The sequence below is a fragment of the Eumetopias jubatus genome, unplaced genomic scaffold, assembly GCF_037043125.1.
Source record: "Eumetopias jubatus isolate StellerSeaLion01/CBP00866 unplaced genomic scaffold, mEumJub1_p1.0 scaffold_1, whole genome shotgun sequence".
Taxonomy (NCBI): domain Eukaryota; kingdom Metazoa; phylum Chordata; class Mammalia; order Carnivora; family Otariidae; genus Eumetopias; species Eumetopias jubatus.
In genome coordinates, this window is record NW_028274807.1 from 141,231,343 (window position 1) to 141,250,735 (window position 19,393).

The following is a 19,393-nucleotide window of genomic DNA, read 5'->3' on the forward strand; positions in this document are numbered from 1 at the left end:
GGGTTTCATAAAAATTAGGTTTCATTATTCCCATTTAAAACAAGTCACTATTTATGTACTATCTTAAGAAACTTGACGAACTTGCCATGGAATACTCTATCTTAGAATTCTCTGATGATTTTCATTAACATGTCATGTAAGTGTGTTTCTGTGGGTTTTTTTTAAATGTTCGATAAGTGATTACAGTCATCTTTTAAAACATGTAAGACAAGTAAGAATTAAAAGTACAAAACCTGTTAAAAAGAAGGAGAATAACAGATGTACAGGGATCTGGGATGAGTTAATTTATGAAGCTTAGCAATTAAATAGTGCAAGTTTCCTGGCAGCTAAGATATGATGGGAAATTCACTGGCTAACTCAGTTCTGAGTCTAATAAAAGAACATGTACTGACTTGTTCTTTCCTAGGCAGACTTTTTTCCATTCCCATCAAGTCATAGACAAAATCTAACATAAATATTACCCAAATATCAATATTTTTTATGTCTTCTGAGTTATTGGTGCAGCATTATAGAACTTCAGGTGAACAGGAAGTTTGGGTCATAGGACTTGTTACATCCTTATATTCTTTTAGACACTGCCAAAGAAATGAATGCAAGTGTATTTGCTTCTTAATCAACAGATTAAAATCATAATATCCAATTATTAATAGTTATCAGTTGCAAATCATTCATTAGTAGGATGAACTAGAGTAAAGAACATTATTTATTTATTTTTTTTTTTTTATTTTTTTGAGAGAAAGAGAGCTCAAGGGGGAGCGGAGGGGGTGAGGGCGAGGGAGAGAGAGAATCTTAAGCAGTCTCTATGCCCAGTGAGAGGCTCGATCTCACAACTCTGAGATTATGACCTGAGCTGAAGAGTTGGATGCTTAATTGACTGAGCCACCCAGGCACCCCATAAAGAACATTTTTTAAAGTGACCTGCAGTAAATATGACCTTTTTGACCTTTCTCATCTATTAAGTCTGATGATAGGTATAGGAGTACCTATTATATTTTCTATTTAAAACATTTAATAATAAAAAATAAATTTTAAACTTCTAATGTGATGAAAAATGCAAACATTGAAGGATCTATTTTTTTATGATCTTTGTATGAATAAAGAGAACACTTGGGAAATTTGCCAGTTCTCAGTATTTAGATTATAGGGAGATGACAAGAAGTGCTTATTAGAAGCACCTACTGACATCCTAGTGCCACTTTATATTTGTGAAATCAAGTTGTGTCTCTAAAGAGGGGTTTATAATCATGAGGAGGTGTTCTGGACAGAAAATGAAGTATCTCGGGAAGATTTTAGGTCTCTACCCTTCCTTGAAAGAGTTGCTGCCTATCTAAAACCTTCTATAAATGGAATGAATGGGGCCCCAGAGGGATAGTGATAGTGGGAAGGAGTGGGATTATAAAGTCAGCTTAGGCCAGATGTAGGCCTGGAAGGCCTACGAGTTTGGAAAATCTGTGGTAACCTGTGGAAACTTAGATAATTGAAGGGTTTTCAATAAGCAATTCCATGATGAGTTTGTGCTGAGTTTGACGTATTGATACAACATCAACATTATTCGATAGGGAGCTGGAGATGCAAACCTGAAATTTGAGAAATTAGAACTCCAGTAATATTTGGGAACCCTCCACATAAACTGCAACAGTTGCATCTCCAAAAATGGATGGATTCTCTAAGAGAAAGTCCACAGAGAAGACCATGGATCTCAAGATTGTACATAATGGAAAAGTCAAGTATTTTAAAATGGAAGAGGGTAAATCCGAGAGAAGAAAAGGGCAGACTTCATGGGAGAAGTAGGTGAATATAGTTTCAATCTGGTACAGAGAAAAAGGCTTTCAAAAAGAACAGCTCGGGGTGGGGGGAGTGGGCAACAGTGTTGGATACCACAGAGAGGCAGAAAATGAGGGATGAGAAGTGGTCCCAATGCATTCAGCTTCCAAATCCATTCACAGAAGCAGCAGTTTTAGTGATTTCCTACTTGTCTCATCTCTTCACAATAAACCTCCTCTTGGCAAATGTGATTCTGTTTTGCATAGTGGAATATGCACATTTCCTACTGAGCTTGTCCATCTCCCCTCCAATAGCCTTTCTAGAACACCAGATGTGTCTAATTGGGTACTTTAAGTGTTCCAATATTCTTCTCGAGAACACTCCAAGGAGCAATTCACTCTACTTGACCAGAAAATATAACTATTCATGACCATTTGTATTTCCTGTAAGAAAGCCCATGGATGCCTAAGCTATTTCTGGGACTATGGTACTATTATGGGACATCTAACATTTATGGTACTATTATGGGGCATCTAACCACCAACTGTGCACATGCATTATCTAGCATTTCCGCAATTATTCCCTCATTTAATACCGACAATAATACTGCAAGTTGGACATTATTAAGAATTATTGTTCCCCAGTTTTTGAATGGTATCCCAAGATTGTTTTATTCCCCTTGTAGTAGAAGGCAGTATCTCTATGCCTTTTAAAACTGAAAAAAGAGCCCACTCTTGGTGTAGGATCTCAGATCCTAATAGAATGAAAGGAAACTTACAGGATGTCAGAGCCACCATATAGCCCACGAATGGTTTAAGCCTTTTATGAATAATTAAACTGAATTAACCTCAAACACAAATTCAACATATACCAAGCAGCAATTCTTGGCAGACGCTATGTGAATCATCAGAAATACAAAAGTGAGACATGTCCCCTGTACAGTCAAACCCACAGTGAAAGAGAAGGGCTTGAAAAGTAATAAAAATAAAGCGGTAATATAAAACAGAGATACGAACACAGTGTGTGGAATCATTAAAATACTCCAAAAGAGTAAGGGAAGGCCGCCCAGAGAAGGAGCATGTGAGCTGGGTAGGAAATAGACTGCCAGCCATGAAGGCATGAAGTATGACAGCACCGGAAGTATTCCAGATGTGGTGAAAATACGTGGGTAGAATGTAAGATCTATGGGAGTTAGAAGGAGGGGGGTGCAGAAGGGTAAGCGGGAGGGGGGTAAGCAAGGGTAAGCAAGCTGAGGCCAGATAGAGGCAAAAGCTGGGGGTCAGCCTTCTCTGCAGGGCAGAGGTTCTCCAAAGGTAGTCCCAGGATCCGTTTCATTAACATCACGGCAACAGGTTAGAAATACAAATTCTCAGGCCTTGCCCCAGCCCTACAGCATCAGAAACTCTGGGGGTGGGGGGGATGTTGGTGGAGGGACACCAGTCCATGTTTTAATGAGCCTTCTAGGTGATTCTGATGGACAATGAAGTTTTAGAACCACTGTCACAAGGAAAAATGAGACTACAGGGAGGAGTTAAGCGAGGGAGTGACAAGGTCCTATTTTCTTCTCAGGATGAAAACTAGCCCAGGTATGGAAGATGGACTAGATTAATGGCTGAAGACCATAGCTATTGCAGAATACAAGAAAGAGAAGCTGAAAGCTAAATATCTTCAATGAGAAAATGTGGGTCAGAATTTGATACAGTGGTTAGAAAGATACTTCATGGTCTGCAGCAATTTGGAGTCACTAGTTATGGGAGGACCAAATAACCCTAATGTTGAGTACTACTGTCTATTTTTAAAGTTTCTCATACCTTTCATTTCAACATTTTTCTGTTTTTGTCTTATTTCTTATATAATTAGACATAAATGGCAGCATTACTTTTACAATAGCGCAGAAGGCAGAAAGAGAGTGCCACAGTACAGCCTAAGGTAGGCTCCCCTAAATCTTAATGGTTTTATAATAAGCCCTGGAAGTCTTCCTGTTATGGACTGAATCATGTCCCCCCCAAAATTATATGTTGAAGCCCTAATCCCCAGTGTGACTGCATTTGGAGATAGGGCCTATAAGGAGGTAGTAAAGGTTAAATGAAGTTATAAATGTGGGGCCTTAATCTGATAGAACTGGTGTCCTTATAAGAAGTGGAAGAAACACCAGAGATCCCTCTCTCTTTCTTTCTCTCTCTCTTACTCTCTCCCCCTCCCTCTCTGCATGTGCCCAGGGAAGAGGCCACGTGAGAGCACCGCAAAAAGGTGTCCCTACAAGCCAGGATGAGAGATTTCACCAGTAACCAATTCTGATGATCCCTTGATCTTGGACTTCCAATCTCCAGAACTGTGAGAATATAAATTTCTTTTGTCTAAGCTACCCAGTCTGTGGTATTTTGTTTTGGCAGCCTGAGCTGACTAAGACACTGTCATAGTAGAAAGAGCATGGCCTCTGGAACCAAATTCATGTGGACTTATATTTCAGCTCTACCATTTATTAGCTCTATTTTGTACCTCACTTTCTTCTTTGTAAAATATAGACAAAGAAGAGAATATTGCCTCCTCTAGTCATTTATTTATTCAGCAATTATTTATGGAGTCCTTTGTATGCATTAGGTACTCAACAAAACATTGCTATGGTCTGAGGTTGCAACAGTGATTAAGAAACAGACATGGTCCTTTACTTCTTGGAGCTTATGATATAGAGAGGGACAGTTAATAATGAATGCATTTCACAAATTCATGTTAATTTGTAATTATAATTCTGGTAATTGTAATCATGATTAGTGCTACCTGCTAAAGAGACATGCCTCATCCAAGGTCATCCAAGGTCATCCAAACAGAAGACTTCCTAGAGCAGGCTTCTACCAATGATTTGTCAATGCAGGAGTATGAAGCCCAGCCCCCTTGCTCCAATTCAGGATAGTTCTGAAGGGTCATCCAGCTTCAGAGTTTGGCTAAATTCTTGTTAGGACTATACCACAGTTTATCTCCTCCTTCTACCTAATCCTATTTCCTCCCTTTCTCTTCCAAAAGTCTTGACCACCAGAGCACTCCCTAGCAAACTTCCTGTGTTAATCTCCACCTCAGAATCTGCTTCCCAGGGACCCAAGGTATAATAATATAAATAGTATGGAATAAATATAAACATGCTCTGCAACCAAGGATGGGAAGTCAAGAATCATTCTTTAGTTGAACCTGGGGAAGGGGCCATGGGCTCTCGTAGCCCATCCCCCATCTGTCTGCTCACAAACTAGGAGCCAGCAGGCACAGAGCCAGAGTGGATGGGGCAGGTGACACTGCTCAGTGTCCTGACACATACCAATCACAGACATTGTCTTGAGCCTTCAGTAAGTTCAGTGCTAAAGTGTGCTGAGACGTGGCCTGAAATGGGAAGAGATGAAACATCATTTGTATCTTCTCTTTACCTACCCAGAGCTTAAGAGTTAGTTGAAAAATGAAAAGACTATGACATAGTCACAGAAGTAGGCAGGGAGATGGAGAAGACAAAGAGCCTAGAAATAGATTCAAGATCAGAAAAAACTGAAAAGGAAAAGGTAGGTTATTTGGTAAATACTTTTGGGAAAACAGTGTTAGAAGAATTGGTTAGTTCTTTGGAGAAAAGGATAGATTTTCGTTTCCCACCATAAGAAAATAAAATAAAGAGGAAGAAAAGAAAATAGTTGTAAAGTAGCTATTTATTTATTTATTTATTTATTTATTTGCAAGAGGGAGGGGGGAGAGAGAGAGAGAGAGAGAGCACAAGCAGGGAGAGCAGCAAAGGGAGAGGGAGAAGCATGCTCCCCGCTGAGCAGGGAGCCCAATGCAGCACTCGATCCCAGGACCCTGGGATCATGACCTGAGCCAAAGGCAGACACTTAACCGACTAAACCACCCAGGTGCCCTAGCAATCTATTTATTAAAAAAAAAAAACAGGAAACAAGAAATATAGAGGATAGGATAGGTTATCTCTAAGAATTAAATAATGAAATAAATAACCAAAAGAAAAATACTCCATATGTACATGAGTCTGTCAAATTATTATTCATAAAAGTAAAAGGAAAACAATTATAATAAATGCCACAAACAGGATAGAAAAAAGCTTCATATAAAAAAGCAATAGATAAATCAATAAGAAAATGGTAATGGTTTAATTTAAAATGGGAAAGAATATGGATAGAGAATTCATAAAAGGACAATAAGTCTATTAAGCAAAGTATTTATCACTACTAATAAAAATTAATGAGTTGTAACAAAATGCCTGTCTGTGTCAACTTAGCAAATATATTTAAAGTGACCCTATATTGCCCCTATATTGTTGGTAATTTATCCACAGTAATTAGTACCATAATTCCATTTCTAGGAATTATCCTTCGGAAATACACAGACCTAAGATGAAAGCTTTATTTTTAGAATATTCACTTCAGTGTTAATTTTAAAAGAAAAATTAGAAACAGCCCAAATCTTCAACAATAGGTAAACAGTGAGGTAAAGTGTGGTACCTAGACACAGCTCGCAACAGGAAAAGAACAAATAGTGACGTGGAGTAGGATTTTTGTGTGTGTGTCTGGATTTTTATGTATTCTCAATGGCACATTGCATAGTTAGGGAGAATTTGATTGACTTTCAACTGGGAGAGGGTGATAAACATTTACAAAGCACTACAGAAGTTAAGAATGTAAACCCTGGATCAGATTTCCATGTGTTCCCATCTAGTTCTGTTGCTTGTATGCTCATATTCTATGGGCGATGGGGGAACCATTGCAGGGCTTTGAATTAATCTGGACAATGTCTTTGAGTCGCAAGGAGCAAGAACCAACTTGAATCCGTTTAAACAAAAAGAAACAAGGCACAAGTGCTCTTTTTGCCTAGATTATGTGCAAGTGGGTTATCTTTGAATATCATCCCAGGAAGTGGGAAGGAGGGACAGGGAAAAGTGAAGCAAGGAAGGAGGGAAAGATAATATATTCATGTTTTAATGAGTGTCCCATTTTACAGGTGACTGGTACTGGATACCATGAGACTGTTGGAGAGGTCTTATAAAATGTGCTTCAGAACTGTCTTCTCAGGGAATAAAAAGTGGGACATATTTATCCATTGGATTCCATTCACTGTTGATCACAGTGGCCCCATAGACATTAACTCGCCCTGCACTTCTGTATATGTGTATATGTGTGACTCTTCGGAGGATCCATATGGGTGTTTTGTGCAGTAGTGTGAGAGAGGTACAAAGTATTACCAGCTTACACCTATATGAAAGTATCTGAAGCCTACAAAGAACTAGTGGTCACATGCAAGAATTGTGGCCGAGAAGATTTGGAGTCATATACAAGACATGTCCTATATATGAGTCTTTGGTGGCTGAAAGAGCCAAGACTCAGAAAAGCAGGAAGAGAGATGAATCTCAGAGAAGCTACAACCAGAGGTTCAAACTCCATATGGATTTTCTCAGTCTTGAATCTCTGTACCTTTTAGGTTAGGCATCATCTTTCCCTTTTCCTTAGAGATAACTTTCTCTACATGGCACAAAATTCATCTTTTTCTTTTCTTTTTTTAAAGATTTTATTCATTTATTTGAGAGAAAGAGAGGGGTTGAGAGAGAACACGAGAGGGGAGAGGGTCAGAGGGAGAAGCAGACTCCCTGCTGAGCAGGGAGCCTGATGCGGGACTCGATCCTGGGACTCCAGGATCATGACCTGAGCGGAAGGCAGATGCTTAACTGACTGAGCCACCCAGGCACCCATAAAACTCATGTCTTAATGACTGACACATTCTGCATTTTACAGTTCTAAACTCAGGAGACAAATTGATATACTTAGACCCACAGCTAATATTTCCTAGGCAAAACGTCATTGGTCACTTTAGGTCATGTATCCATTCTTTGACAAATGAGTATGGCTAGAGAGAGATGTCCTATAAGGACATGAAAACATTGGTAGAAACCATGTAATAAAGCAGGGGAGGAGCAGTGTCCAAAAGAACAAGATGTCAAGCAGATCGTGCCATAAATGTGTATATCGTGTTCTAAGTGAGGAGATGCCTTGACCAGAAAACATATCTTAAAGAATGAAAAAGTTGTCTTTAGCCAAAGATCAGAAATGGCAAAATAGAGACTGAATTGAGGTAGGGGTTAGTGACAGGAGGAGGATGGAAGTGATGCTGAAGAGAAATAATCAATGGATCATGTGACCCATATTAGTTTTACATGGTGCCCCTATATTCTCCATTAACAGGATCTTATGCAACCAACATTTACCTTGCCAGATGCCAAGTCCTCTGAGAGGTGCTATAATGGTGCATAAGACTGTCTCTCTCCTCAAACAGCAGAGTCGTGTGCCTTAGCAACAGCAATACCACATTCTTTTAGGAAACTCTTCATCCGTACCTTGGGATCCCTGGCTCCATGACATAGAATTTGTTTTTTAATTTTTTTAAGATTTTATTTATTCATTTGAGAGAGAGAGAGAGAGAGAGAGAGAGAGAACAAGAGCATGAGCAGGAGGGGAGAGGCAGAGGGAGCAGGTGAGGGAGTGGGAGAGGGAGAAGCAGACTCCCTGCTGAGCTGGGAGCCTGATGTGATGCCGGGCTTGATCCCAGGACCCTGGGATCATGACCTAAGCTGAAGGCAGACGTTTAACCAGCTGAGCCACCCAGGCATCCCATGACACAGAATTTAGTTAATGGAACAGATCTGTGTAAACACTCTCCTTTACTGAAGGTCAAGTCCTGAGCTTTTGGGAGCTCTTCATTTGGACTTATTGCTTAATGTCCTATGATAAATATACCAAAATCGATGACATAGGATTGTTTTGACTGAACATAGCACTAGTGAGAAAGCATCAGAACTTGATAGCAATTCTCATTTTTATCTCCTTGAGTGTCTATGTGGCTCCAACTAATAGTGGCCAAACTCACTATTTCAACCATATTTGTTGTTCATGATGGTTACCCTATGCCTATTCTATACAGCAAAGTGCTGTCAACTATGACTCCATTGTCTTTCTCTTGTTGAATTATAATTTTTAAAGAGTTACTTCAAATATAAGCATTCATGTTTATGTTTATCTTCTGGAAGTCAAATGAATTGGGCTCCGTCTGGGCTCCCACATCATAGTTTATCATGTTGGACTGTAATTATCTGTTTGTGTGTTTGTCTTATGCCCCCTGTACTGTGAGTTCCTTAAGGGAAAGGACATCATCTTATTTATTTATTCCAGGACTCAGCACAGTGTATGGCACATAGTAGGCTCTCTGACTTGGGAGAGGAGTGGGTAATGAATTCAGGAAGTTTGCCCTCTGTCAGATTAATAGTGCAGAAACATCTGGAATCAGTTGTTAGAGTTTTCACTAACTTTATTTCCTCCAAATAAGCAAAAGATCCTTGAGATGTTTTCAGGGCAGCTGGCCATCTAATCAGAATGTCACTGTTCTTTCAGACACACTGTACAATGAAAAGCACTTCTGTTTTTGTTTGTCAAGTTTGCCAGCTCCTATGAGAAATTCTACAAAGGATCATAGCATCTGCATAAGACCAAGGTAAGAGAAATCCAATATAAGTCATGTCATAGTCTGATCATTATCTTTATTACTTTTTTTTTGAGTATTTTTTAGGAACAAAAGTCTGTGACCCCAGAAACAACTGTGGTCTATCTTAAAGGAGGCCACCCAGAAAACAATTCACAGTAAAAACAAAACATAATATATAAAAAGCATTCCACAGAGGTGAGAGGTGATTTTTTTTCACACTTTTTTTTTCTCACCTGATAAGTGATAGGGCACACTGTTAAATCTCCTTTGTTCATTTGAAAGGTGTTCACATAATACTGATTTAAACATATTGTTACCCAGATTTCAGTCTTGAAGGCAGAGTAGCTCAGAAGTATTACATTAAAAAAAAAAAAAACCCCTGAATATAGTGCAATAGTTCAAAAGGACAGTTTTGTAAAAGTAAAAGATAATCATCACAATAACAATAGTTAGAATTTAGCAATGGCCTACCATGTGCTAGAAAACACTATCACTGTTTGTTACAGGTCTTCTTTAATGCTCATATCAATTGTGCAGGGATGGTGTGATTGAGGACACTGAGACTTAGGAGGAGACACAGTTTACCAAATGTAAATTAGAAGTAGGAGAGCAGATATGTGGATATATACAACATGAACGAGTCTCACAGCTATTGATTGAGCTGAGCAAAAGAAGCCAGATATGAGAGACTACACTGTATGATTATGTTTGCATAAGTTCAAGACCGGGCAAAACTAATACATTCTCATAGAAGTCAGGAGAGTAGTTATTTTTATGAGAGGGGTTTCACTAGGAGGAGGTATCAAGGAACCTTCTTGAATGCCTAGAAATGCTCTAGGTCTCAACAGAGGTGTAGTTCAAAAGTATATACATACTTAAGAACTCATTCAGCTGCACAAAGATTTGTGCCCTTTTCTGTATATAAGTTACATCTCAATAAAACAGTTAAAAAGTAAAAGAAGGCAAGAGGAATTAGAATTTGGCTCTGTTTAGTTCTACAGCTCCTGTCTTTCCACTACACACTCTTTCAGAAATCAGTTTCAAGTTTCTATGTTCAACACAGAATTTTATCTGTTTTTCTAGGATAGTGTACAGAAAAGTCCCCACAGATACTTTCTAAACTATTGCAAGTAGGCTCATATAGTGAATAATGTAGAGTACAAGCAGGTTGTTGATGAAGGGATGATATAATAAGCTGCAACTTGTCTATCAGGGGCTTTGTGAACCTTGTCCAAGGAAAGGGTTTGGATTTTATTTATATGAGGAACCACTGAGGGATTTTACATAAAAAGTTTTATGATCCTATTTGCTGTTGTGGGTGGACTGAGCTGGAAAGAAATGATGGGAGGAGAAACAGCCTAGGAACAGAGAGCAAGTTAGGAGACTGTTGTAAACATCTCTGCAAAAGCAAGTAGATCTTGGACTGAGTCATACCAGTGAGGTTGGCAGATGAAATAAAAAGATTTGTTAAAGAGCCAGGTGGATGTTGTGATCAGTTGGGTGTGGGCAATGGGGGACAAAGAGGAGCTGACTGAAGTAGCTAGGTGGACTGAGCCATAGCAAGGCAGAACCTATTCAACCACCAGAAAGACAGGGACAAACTCTATTGTGCTAGGGTGACGCTAAAGCTAGGGAAGTTGTCAGGGCTCTAGCCAGGTGATTTGGGGACTCCAGGAAGGGGTCTGGTCCTTTGGACACAGACACCCACAACCTGAAGACTATGTGAAGATACTGGGAGAAAACAGCCATCTGTAAGCCAAGAAGAGAGGCCTCAGAAGAAACCAAACCTACAGATACCTTGATCTTGGACTTCTAGCCTCCAATTGTGAAAAAAATAAGTTTCTGTTGTTGAGGCCACGCATTCTGTGGTACTTTGTCATGGCAGCCCTAACAAACTAATGTAAGTGTTAACCTGGACCTAAGTCCATTCAAATGGGAAAAGGCACAGGTTCTGGGGTACTGGGGGCCAAATTATGCAGCTCAGAAAGCAGACAGGGCCACCAGGGTCCAATGGATAGTGATCTTCTAGCCAAGAACTGGTTCCAAATTTCATGTACGGTAGGGATGGAGCTTCTAGTATTCTTCCAAATGCAATTCTCATTGGCTCAAAGACAGGGCAGAGCAGAGTTATCAGTGAAAAGTCTTCAGTTCTGATGTTGGGCAGTTGGAAGCAATCAGGGACTATCTCGACCTTTAAAAATAACTAACTGGATATCAACAGAGAGCAAAAAAGTATGCTAGATCTAGTCAGAATTGATGCAATAAACAAGATATTTATGTGTACTTGCAAATTCCTTAGATATTAAATTAAGATATGTATATGTGTGTGTGCATTCATGTCTAGTCTACATACTAAGCAGTTCACTTCTCTTCGCTTTTGCATGCTCTGCCACAGATCAGTTACTGTCCTTGCCTCCCTTGGGTCACTACAATTTCCTCCTAGTTGGTTCCTCTGTCTCAGTGTTGCTCCCCAGTAATGAGGATCAATGGCAGATCATTTGAGGCAATGGGTGCATTGCCACGATTTTCTCGTGGTGCGATTTCTCTGCACAGACAAATGCACCCATTTGTCTGTGGACATTTGCCAAGGAATGGAATCACCTAGAAAATCTTGACTCCTTGTTCTAGTCTCCTAAGTCAGTTATGAAGAATGGATTCTTCCTTTCCAGGTACATTCACATCCGTCCTTTCTTTTACATTGCCACATATACTAATTCAGGCTCTTTTCATATCCTACCTAAACTGCAATAGCCCCTTACCCTTCTGCTTAACCCCTGCCTCCTCCTCACCGCCTGTATCTAGCCTACACAAAATCTTTAAAAGACACCACTTTGACCACAAGGCCGTTTTTCTACTTGTTAACCTTCAATAGCCCCTGACTGCTTATAGCATCAAATTCAAACACTCCTCAGCCTAATGTTTAAGGCTTTGGGAATCTGACTTCTTCTAACATTTGCAGTCTCATTTATAATCATCCTAGCTTCCCAAATCCTCAAACGAATGGTTTCAGGCATTGCTCTCCACCATGCCTGCCACACAGCTCTGCTTCCTACCCCTAGCTTCTGCACATGTGTTTTTATTCCTTACCTTCTATCTTTTCCATGCTTCATTTGTCCTTCAAGAACACCTCAAATCCCAGACACTTTTTTTTTTTAAGGATTTTATTTATTTATTTGAGAGAGACAGAGACAGAGCACAAGCAGGGAAAGGAGGCAGAGGGAGAGGGAGAAGCAGACTCTCCGCTGAGCAGAGAGCCCAACGCAGGACTGGATCCCAGGGCCCTGGGATTGTGGCCTGAGCCCAAGGCAGACGCTTAACCGACTGAGCCACTCAGGTGCCCCTCCCAGACACTTTTGTTTACTTTTCTCCTAGTGTGACATGCATTCTTCTCTGCTGACACATGCTACCCATCTTAAACTGCCAACCATAATTTCTGCCTCATCTTTGAAGTCCTTCCTAACCACCCACGCCAGCATTCAGCCATTATGTACCAGATATTGTCTAAGCCCTAGAGGTCATGCTTGGATAATACAGATTTCTTCATTTCCAGGACAATGTGCTCTCCTCTTTTTGTTCCCATTGCAGTTATGGCTCAAAGAATTGCCCATTAATAACGTGATATCTTAGGAAATTTCTTCTGTTTTGAATTACCAATTACATTTCTATGATTTAACTTTTAATAAATAACTTATCTTTCCCAGGTATATTATAAAGACTTTGCCCCCAAATGATCTTATTTAGCATGAGACAGGAGAGGGGTACATTGTTATGTACCAGGTACTGAGGTGCTTCTCATAGTGTGATATGTTCAGCAGTCCATTTTATGGGACACACAAAACCCTTGATTTTACAGATATTATTGCGTAGGGTAAGGCTAAAGTGGATAGTGCCCATGTAAGTTTTTCTTTAAGTGAGTTTAGATAAAAAATATTAAATAACAGTTCAAGTGATACTCAGTTATGGCAAAAACTGTAGAAGCGGTTTTTCAATGGCTGAAACAATGTTAAATGATATCACATTTATTCCTCACCATGATTTTACAAATTAGAAACTAAAGTCTAGAGAAACGTTGGAATTTATTCAAGTCATAAAGTTAATAGGTTGTGACGCAGGATTCAGGTAGAGGTACTTAGGTCTCTGACTTAAAGCTCCAGGTGATGCCCTTTTGCATGTAGGAAGATTTAGTTTAATTACCTAAGTGTGAGTGTCTGGCTTGTGTTTTTATACCCCACCTCATCTCCTTAAAAAGATTTATTTTCTAAACGAAATATTCCACCTCCTGAAAAAGAAAAGGGGCACCAGAATGAATTTGGTATGTTTCAAAACACATTTATAAAACACACAAGAAAACCGACCTGCTTTCCTGCCTGGCTGAGTGAAACATTAATTCTTCACCTTGGCATCTCAACCTACAGCTGTAATAAGGGCCGTTATGCCCAAATAGGCCCTTAAACGGAAGACCTGCTGAGCAGAGACCCACTTTCCCAGCCCTGTTCAACTGCGGCTGCTTTTTCTGCCAACTGACCAGGCTGAAGCAGCAGCAGGGGAGGAGGGACTGCAGGTAGGTGGGGAGGGGATCATTTTGAAAGCTCTAAATCCCTCCCAGGGAAGAAGCAGCTGCTCCTTGTTTTTCTAACATCTGTCCCATCTGTCCCGGCCGCACTTCACCCTTTGGAATCTCCAACTAGCAAAACGTGGATATGACAAGGAAGCATTTCTGAAGGCTGGTTGGTGAGTGGAAATGAGCATAACTGCCACCAGAAAGTTTCCTTTAACGATAAGAGGGCAGTTGGGGTTCTTCAGGAGCATAGCTATCACCTTCCTTCATTTTTCTCAAAAACATACAGCTTTAATTGACAGAGTCGGGATTTGTAACATCACCCAAATCATGCTGTACGCCCTAAGGATAATATTTGCTAGCGCCCAATTTTTTATTTCCCCTCCAGGGGAGCCACAGGCTCCTGATTTGTGGGAGAAATAATGATACCGCATGAACTAGACCACCTCTATAGTAGAACAAGCTGTGCATATCTCGCATGTGTGGAATTTATCACATTTAACAGCGTGTTGCTTGTATCTGACTCTCCTGCCAATACAATAGTACTGGAGAATAGGGGGATCTTATTTTTATTCAGTTATTTGCCCCTCGTATTTAGAACCCGTGGCTGGAACCTGACAGGCATAAAATAGACATTTATGAATGAATGAACATTAACGAAGAAAAAGTAAAGGAAGAGGATGATTCATTCCGTTCTCCAAAGGCGGACGTGGAGGGAGGGGCTTGGCCGTGAACCTAGTAGCCACGTGAGGCGCACTCCCAAAGGCCCACAGCTTCGGCTCTGGTCCCCGCAGACCCGAGTCTGCAAGCGGCTGCTCACGCTCCTTCCCAAGCCAGACTGCGTGCGTCTGAAACAGTCCCGCCTCCAAGGCACGCGAGGCCACGCCCCCTTCCCGGTCATTCTCTGGGAGATGTCCGTTCCCCTTCAGTTACAGGCTTCGGGGCGGGGCCAGGAGAGCGCAAGCGCAATGGGCGGCGGAAGTAGCGAGTAGGGAAATAAGAAGGAAGGAAAGAGGCCTGCCGCGCTTTGCGGAGGGCACTGCGCTCCTCCTCCACCCACTCTTCCTCCCGCGGGAAGGTCCGGGCGGCCGCACGTGCCGCCCAGCCCAGGCTCCTCCCCTCCCTTCCCCCCCTCCCGGGAGCGGCCAGGAGCTGCTTTCCTCCGCCCGCCGAGATGGCGCTCGACCCCGCAGGTACGGGGGCGGGACGCGGGGGTTGCTGAGGAGTCACGGCCCGGGTCCCTAACCGCGGCTGTGCGGTTGGGGGCCGGCCTGGGAAAGGGGCCGAGCGCTGAGGTTGCACCGCTTTCGCAGACGTCCGCTCACGCCCGGCCCGCCGGCCTGCTGCCTTAGGGTTTCTGGCAGCCCCAACTTCTTCCCTGCAGTCTTCGGTCTTCTTCCCGCTCCTTGGGGTTCGGGTTAGGTGAAAGGCTTGGCTTTGCTGTATAAGCTTTCGTCCATTTGTGGCTTACACACATTTCCTTCTTAACGCGACTGGTCTCATCTTTTTCGCCCCTCTGGGGCACTGATTCCTTTAAGTATCTGTAATCTGACTTAAAAGCGATAATCCAGAAGACCCATCATTGTGGCAAGAGTCCGTTTCTTGAGAAAGGATTCCCAAGGTTTTGATCAACGTTATTTTCACTTTAGTGTTTCCACCCCACTTCATTAGCAGCGGTAGTTTGTTGCCTTCGAATTCCCGTCCTTACAGAAGCTCACCTGCGGTGTCCTTGCTTTAAGCTATTATGTTACGGAAGCCTGAGGTATCGTTATTGGGTATTCATGTAAATATAGGGAACTTCATTTTTGAAGGGAATGGTAATTGGTCTAGTCCACTCCCTTCATTTTATGAATATGGAAACTTGAGGCATTGGGAGGAGTAGTAATGGCTTCAAACCTTTGGAGATTCAGAAATGGAAACGTCACTTTGGTGGCTCTCAAGGAGAGCGGAAAGTGTAGGTAGCCAACAAGTAATACCAATTATTGAACGCTTTATTATCAAGCTAAGTATTCTCACTTGTCCAACAATAGTGTGTGGTGTGGTAGATAGTGTTATCTCCCTCTTACGGATTAGGAAACAGGAGAGAGGATAAGGGACTACTCTAACGCATAAAATAATTTCTGGAACACCTAATAATCATACCAGTATTGGGCCAGGTGGTTGGATTAGACTTTATGAGGCAGTTAACAATTGATCTGGGCTTTAAAGGATAATTTCCAGTGGTTGGAGTTGGAAAAGAGGCAGCCGAATGAGGAAATGTATGGGCAGTAAAGTGCACTGTGTGATGTTTGGTTGCAGGGTGTAAATAAGGGGTGAGTAAGGAGAATTAGAAAGTGGATTAAGGCCTATTACAATAACGTCACACCCAGCGTGGAACCCATTGTGGGGCTTGAACTCAAAACCTGAGATCGAGACCTGAGCTGAGATCAAGAGTCCAAAACTCAAGCGACTGAGCCGCCCAGGTGTCCCATAGTTCTAGTATTTCCAGCTGAAATTCAAAGCAGTCTCATACAAATGAGGAAACGGATGCAGAGAGAGGTCAAAGGCTTTCAAATATCTATATTCTTGAATTTAGATCCACGAAAAAATTTAGAAAAAAATACTTGCCGTCTCCACTTTTTTTTTTTAAGATTTTATTTATTTATTTATTTGACAGAGAGCCCGCGAGCACAAGCAGGGGGAGAGGCAGAGGGAGAGAGAGAAGCAGGCTCCCAGCTGAGCAGGGAGCAGCAGAGGGAGAGAGAGGGAGCTGGACGTGGGGCTTGATCCCGGGATCCTGGGATCATGACCTGAGCTGAAGGCAGGCGCTCAACCGACTGAGCCACCCAGGTGCCCCATCCACTTTTTTACTGTCCAGTTACTCTTAACCCACTCAAATCTTGTGGTATGCCCAAGGCTACCCAGCGAATTGCTGGTAGAGTCAAGTCTGGAATAGAACTCCGTAATTCATTTCCAGGCCAGTGTTACAGACCATGCCTCTGTTGGAGTATTTATTGATTAAACAAATACATGCCCGTTACATGTCACAAGCATACAGTGTTAGAAGAAAGAAGACAGCTCATCCCTCTGCCCCCATATACATTTTGCCAGATTATGATAAACATTATGAAGAAAATAAGCAGTGTCATGTGGTAGGTGGTGAAGAGAGGCCTACCTCTGAGTGATCAGTGAAGAGCTCTGTGAGGAAGTGTTGTTTGAATTGGAAATCTGAAGGACAAGATGAAGTAGCAATATGAAGAGGTAGGGGAAAAGTACGCCAGGCAGTCAGAAGTAGCAAATGCTTAAATATTTGCCTGGAATGAGGGCCAGAGGGGTGGAGGGAGATCCGTAAGGGAAGATGTTGGGAAAGTAGGCAGGAGCTTGATGCTGCAGGGCCTTGAAGGCTCTGATAAGAAAGCATTTGGAGGCTTCTAAAGAGGGCAATGACATAATATAAATTATGTCTTTACTACCCTGACTGCAGTGGTAGCATGCACTGTGGAGGGGTCCTGAGTGGAAGCAGGGAGACAGGTTAAGAGATGGTAGCTGTAGTCTAGGCCAAATATGTTAGTATCTTACCCTGGAATGGTATTAGAAAAGCTGGAAAAGAATATAAAGCTTATTCGGTTGCTGTTTTGGAGGAGCAGTTGAGCTGCTGTTGCATTGAATAAAGGTGGTGAGGGAAAGGGAGGCATTAAGGATAATTAGTAGGTTTTTTACCAACTGAGTGGCTGGTGATGGTCAAATCTAACAGTATGATCATTGGAAACTTGATAAAAGCAGGGATGGAAGCAAGATTGAATGGGAAGGAAGAAAGTGGAGTCAGCAAGTTGGACGTTTTAAATTTTTCTTATCTGTTTAAATTCCAGAATAAAAATATATTAAAGCCAGTTTTGTGTTTTTTTTAACTTCATTTTTGTTTGGTTCCTAAGTTGAAGCATAGGTTCACATTTTGATATTTCTCTTGCTTTTTATACAGTGGTATGTGCCCATACTAGTAGTTACATCAAATGAGGTTTGCATAGCAAAGTCTCTTTTCCCACTGGTTTATGTTAGATTTTTAAAAAATCTTTTTTTATTAAGTTTTTAATTTTAATTCCAGTATAGTTGACACAGTGTTATATTAGTTTCAGGTGTACACTATAGTGATTCTATAGCATAGAACTCAGTGTTCATCAGGATAAATATACTCTTTAATCCCTATCACCCGTTTCATCCATTCCTCCACCTACCTCTGGTAACCATATGTTTGTTCTCTATAGTTAAGAGTCTGTTTCTTCATTTGTCTGTTTCTCTTTTTTTTTCCTTTTGCTTGTTTTGTTTCCTAAATTCCACATATGAGGAAATCATATGGTATTTGTCTTTTTCTGACTGACTTATTTCACTTAGCATAATACTCTCTAGCTCCATCCATGTCATCCCAAATGGCAAGATTTCATTCCTTTTTATGGTTGAATAATATTCCATTGTGTATGTATATACCACATCTTCTTTATCCATTCATCTATTGATGGACAATTGGGCTGCTTCCATAATTTGGTGTAAATAATGCTGCTGTAAACATAGGGGTGCATGTATCCCTTTGAATTAGTGTTTTTTGAATTTTTTTGATAAATACCTCATAGTGTGATTGCTGGATTGTAGGGTAGTTCTATTTTTAAGTTTTGGAGGAATCTCTGTACTATTTTCCGCAGTGGCTGCACCAGTTTGCATCCCCACCAACAGTGCATGAAGGTTCCTTTTTCTCCATATCCTCTCCAACACTTGTTTCATGTGTTTTTGATTTTAGCCATTTTTACAGGTATGAGGTGATGTCTTATTGTAGTTTTGATTTGCATTTCCCTGATGATGAGTGATGTTGAGCATCTTTTCACGTGTCAGCCATTTGGATGTCTTTGGAAAAATGTCTATTCATGTGTTCTGCTTATTTTTTTAACTGGGTTATTTGGTTTTTTGGTGTTGAGTTGTATGAGTTCTTTATATACTTTGGATACTAAACCTTTATCAGATGTGTCATTTGTAAATATCTTCTCCCATTCAATAGGTTGCCTTCACTGGTTTATGTTAGATTTTTAAAGATCTTTATACAAGTTTGATCTTCATTTGGCAACAGCTTTTAACTAACTTTGTAGGGTCCATTTTTCTCAAGAAACTCTGAACCCAGCACTGAAATGCAGGTTATATACTTACTCTTCTATGTAGTTTTATTGAAACTCTTTTTCTTTTTGTTAATGTAGAGGTAATAAGGGCACTCTTTGTACATTTTTCAGCTGTAATTATGTTCATTATTTTCTCTTACTATTTGAATGCAGAGAGAAAAGCTGGAGGAGTTCACAACACCCAAGAAAAGTGGCTGTGGAAAGAGATTAATATTTGTAAAAACTACTCGTATGTGGGTTGCACTCCTGGATATTCAGATTTAATTTACTAAGCCTCTGACATTTTATATAGTCCATAGACAGTTCTAATATGCAAATAGAGTAGAGGAGGAACCACTGTTCCGAACTCTTCCACTTTTATTGACTTATTCTTCAGCTTTGTTTTCTTATCAGTCTAATCTTCCTATTTCCAGAGAAAATT

The 19,393-nt window shown here is 40.9% G+C and overlaps 1 protein-coding gene across 1 annotated transcript in view; it reads left to right on the forward strand.

Annotated features, from left to right (window-relative positions):
- The first annotated feature begins 14,837 nt into the window (after positions 1 to 14,837).
- Positions 14,838 to 19,393, forward strand: part of CMC1 (C-X9-C motif containing 1) — an 83,543-nt gene continuing 78,987 nt past the window's right edge. The window contains exon 1 of the mRNA XM_028107229.2: positions 14,838 to 15,027. Within this exon, the coding sequence (XP_027963030.1) occupies positions 15,009 to 15,027 (19 nt within the window). The 5' untranslated portion in view covers positions 14,838 to 15,008. The remainder of the gene's footprint in view (positions 15,028 to 19,393) is intronic.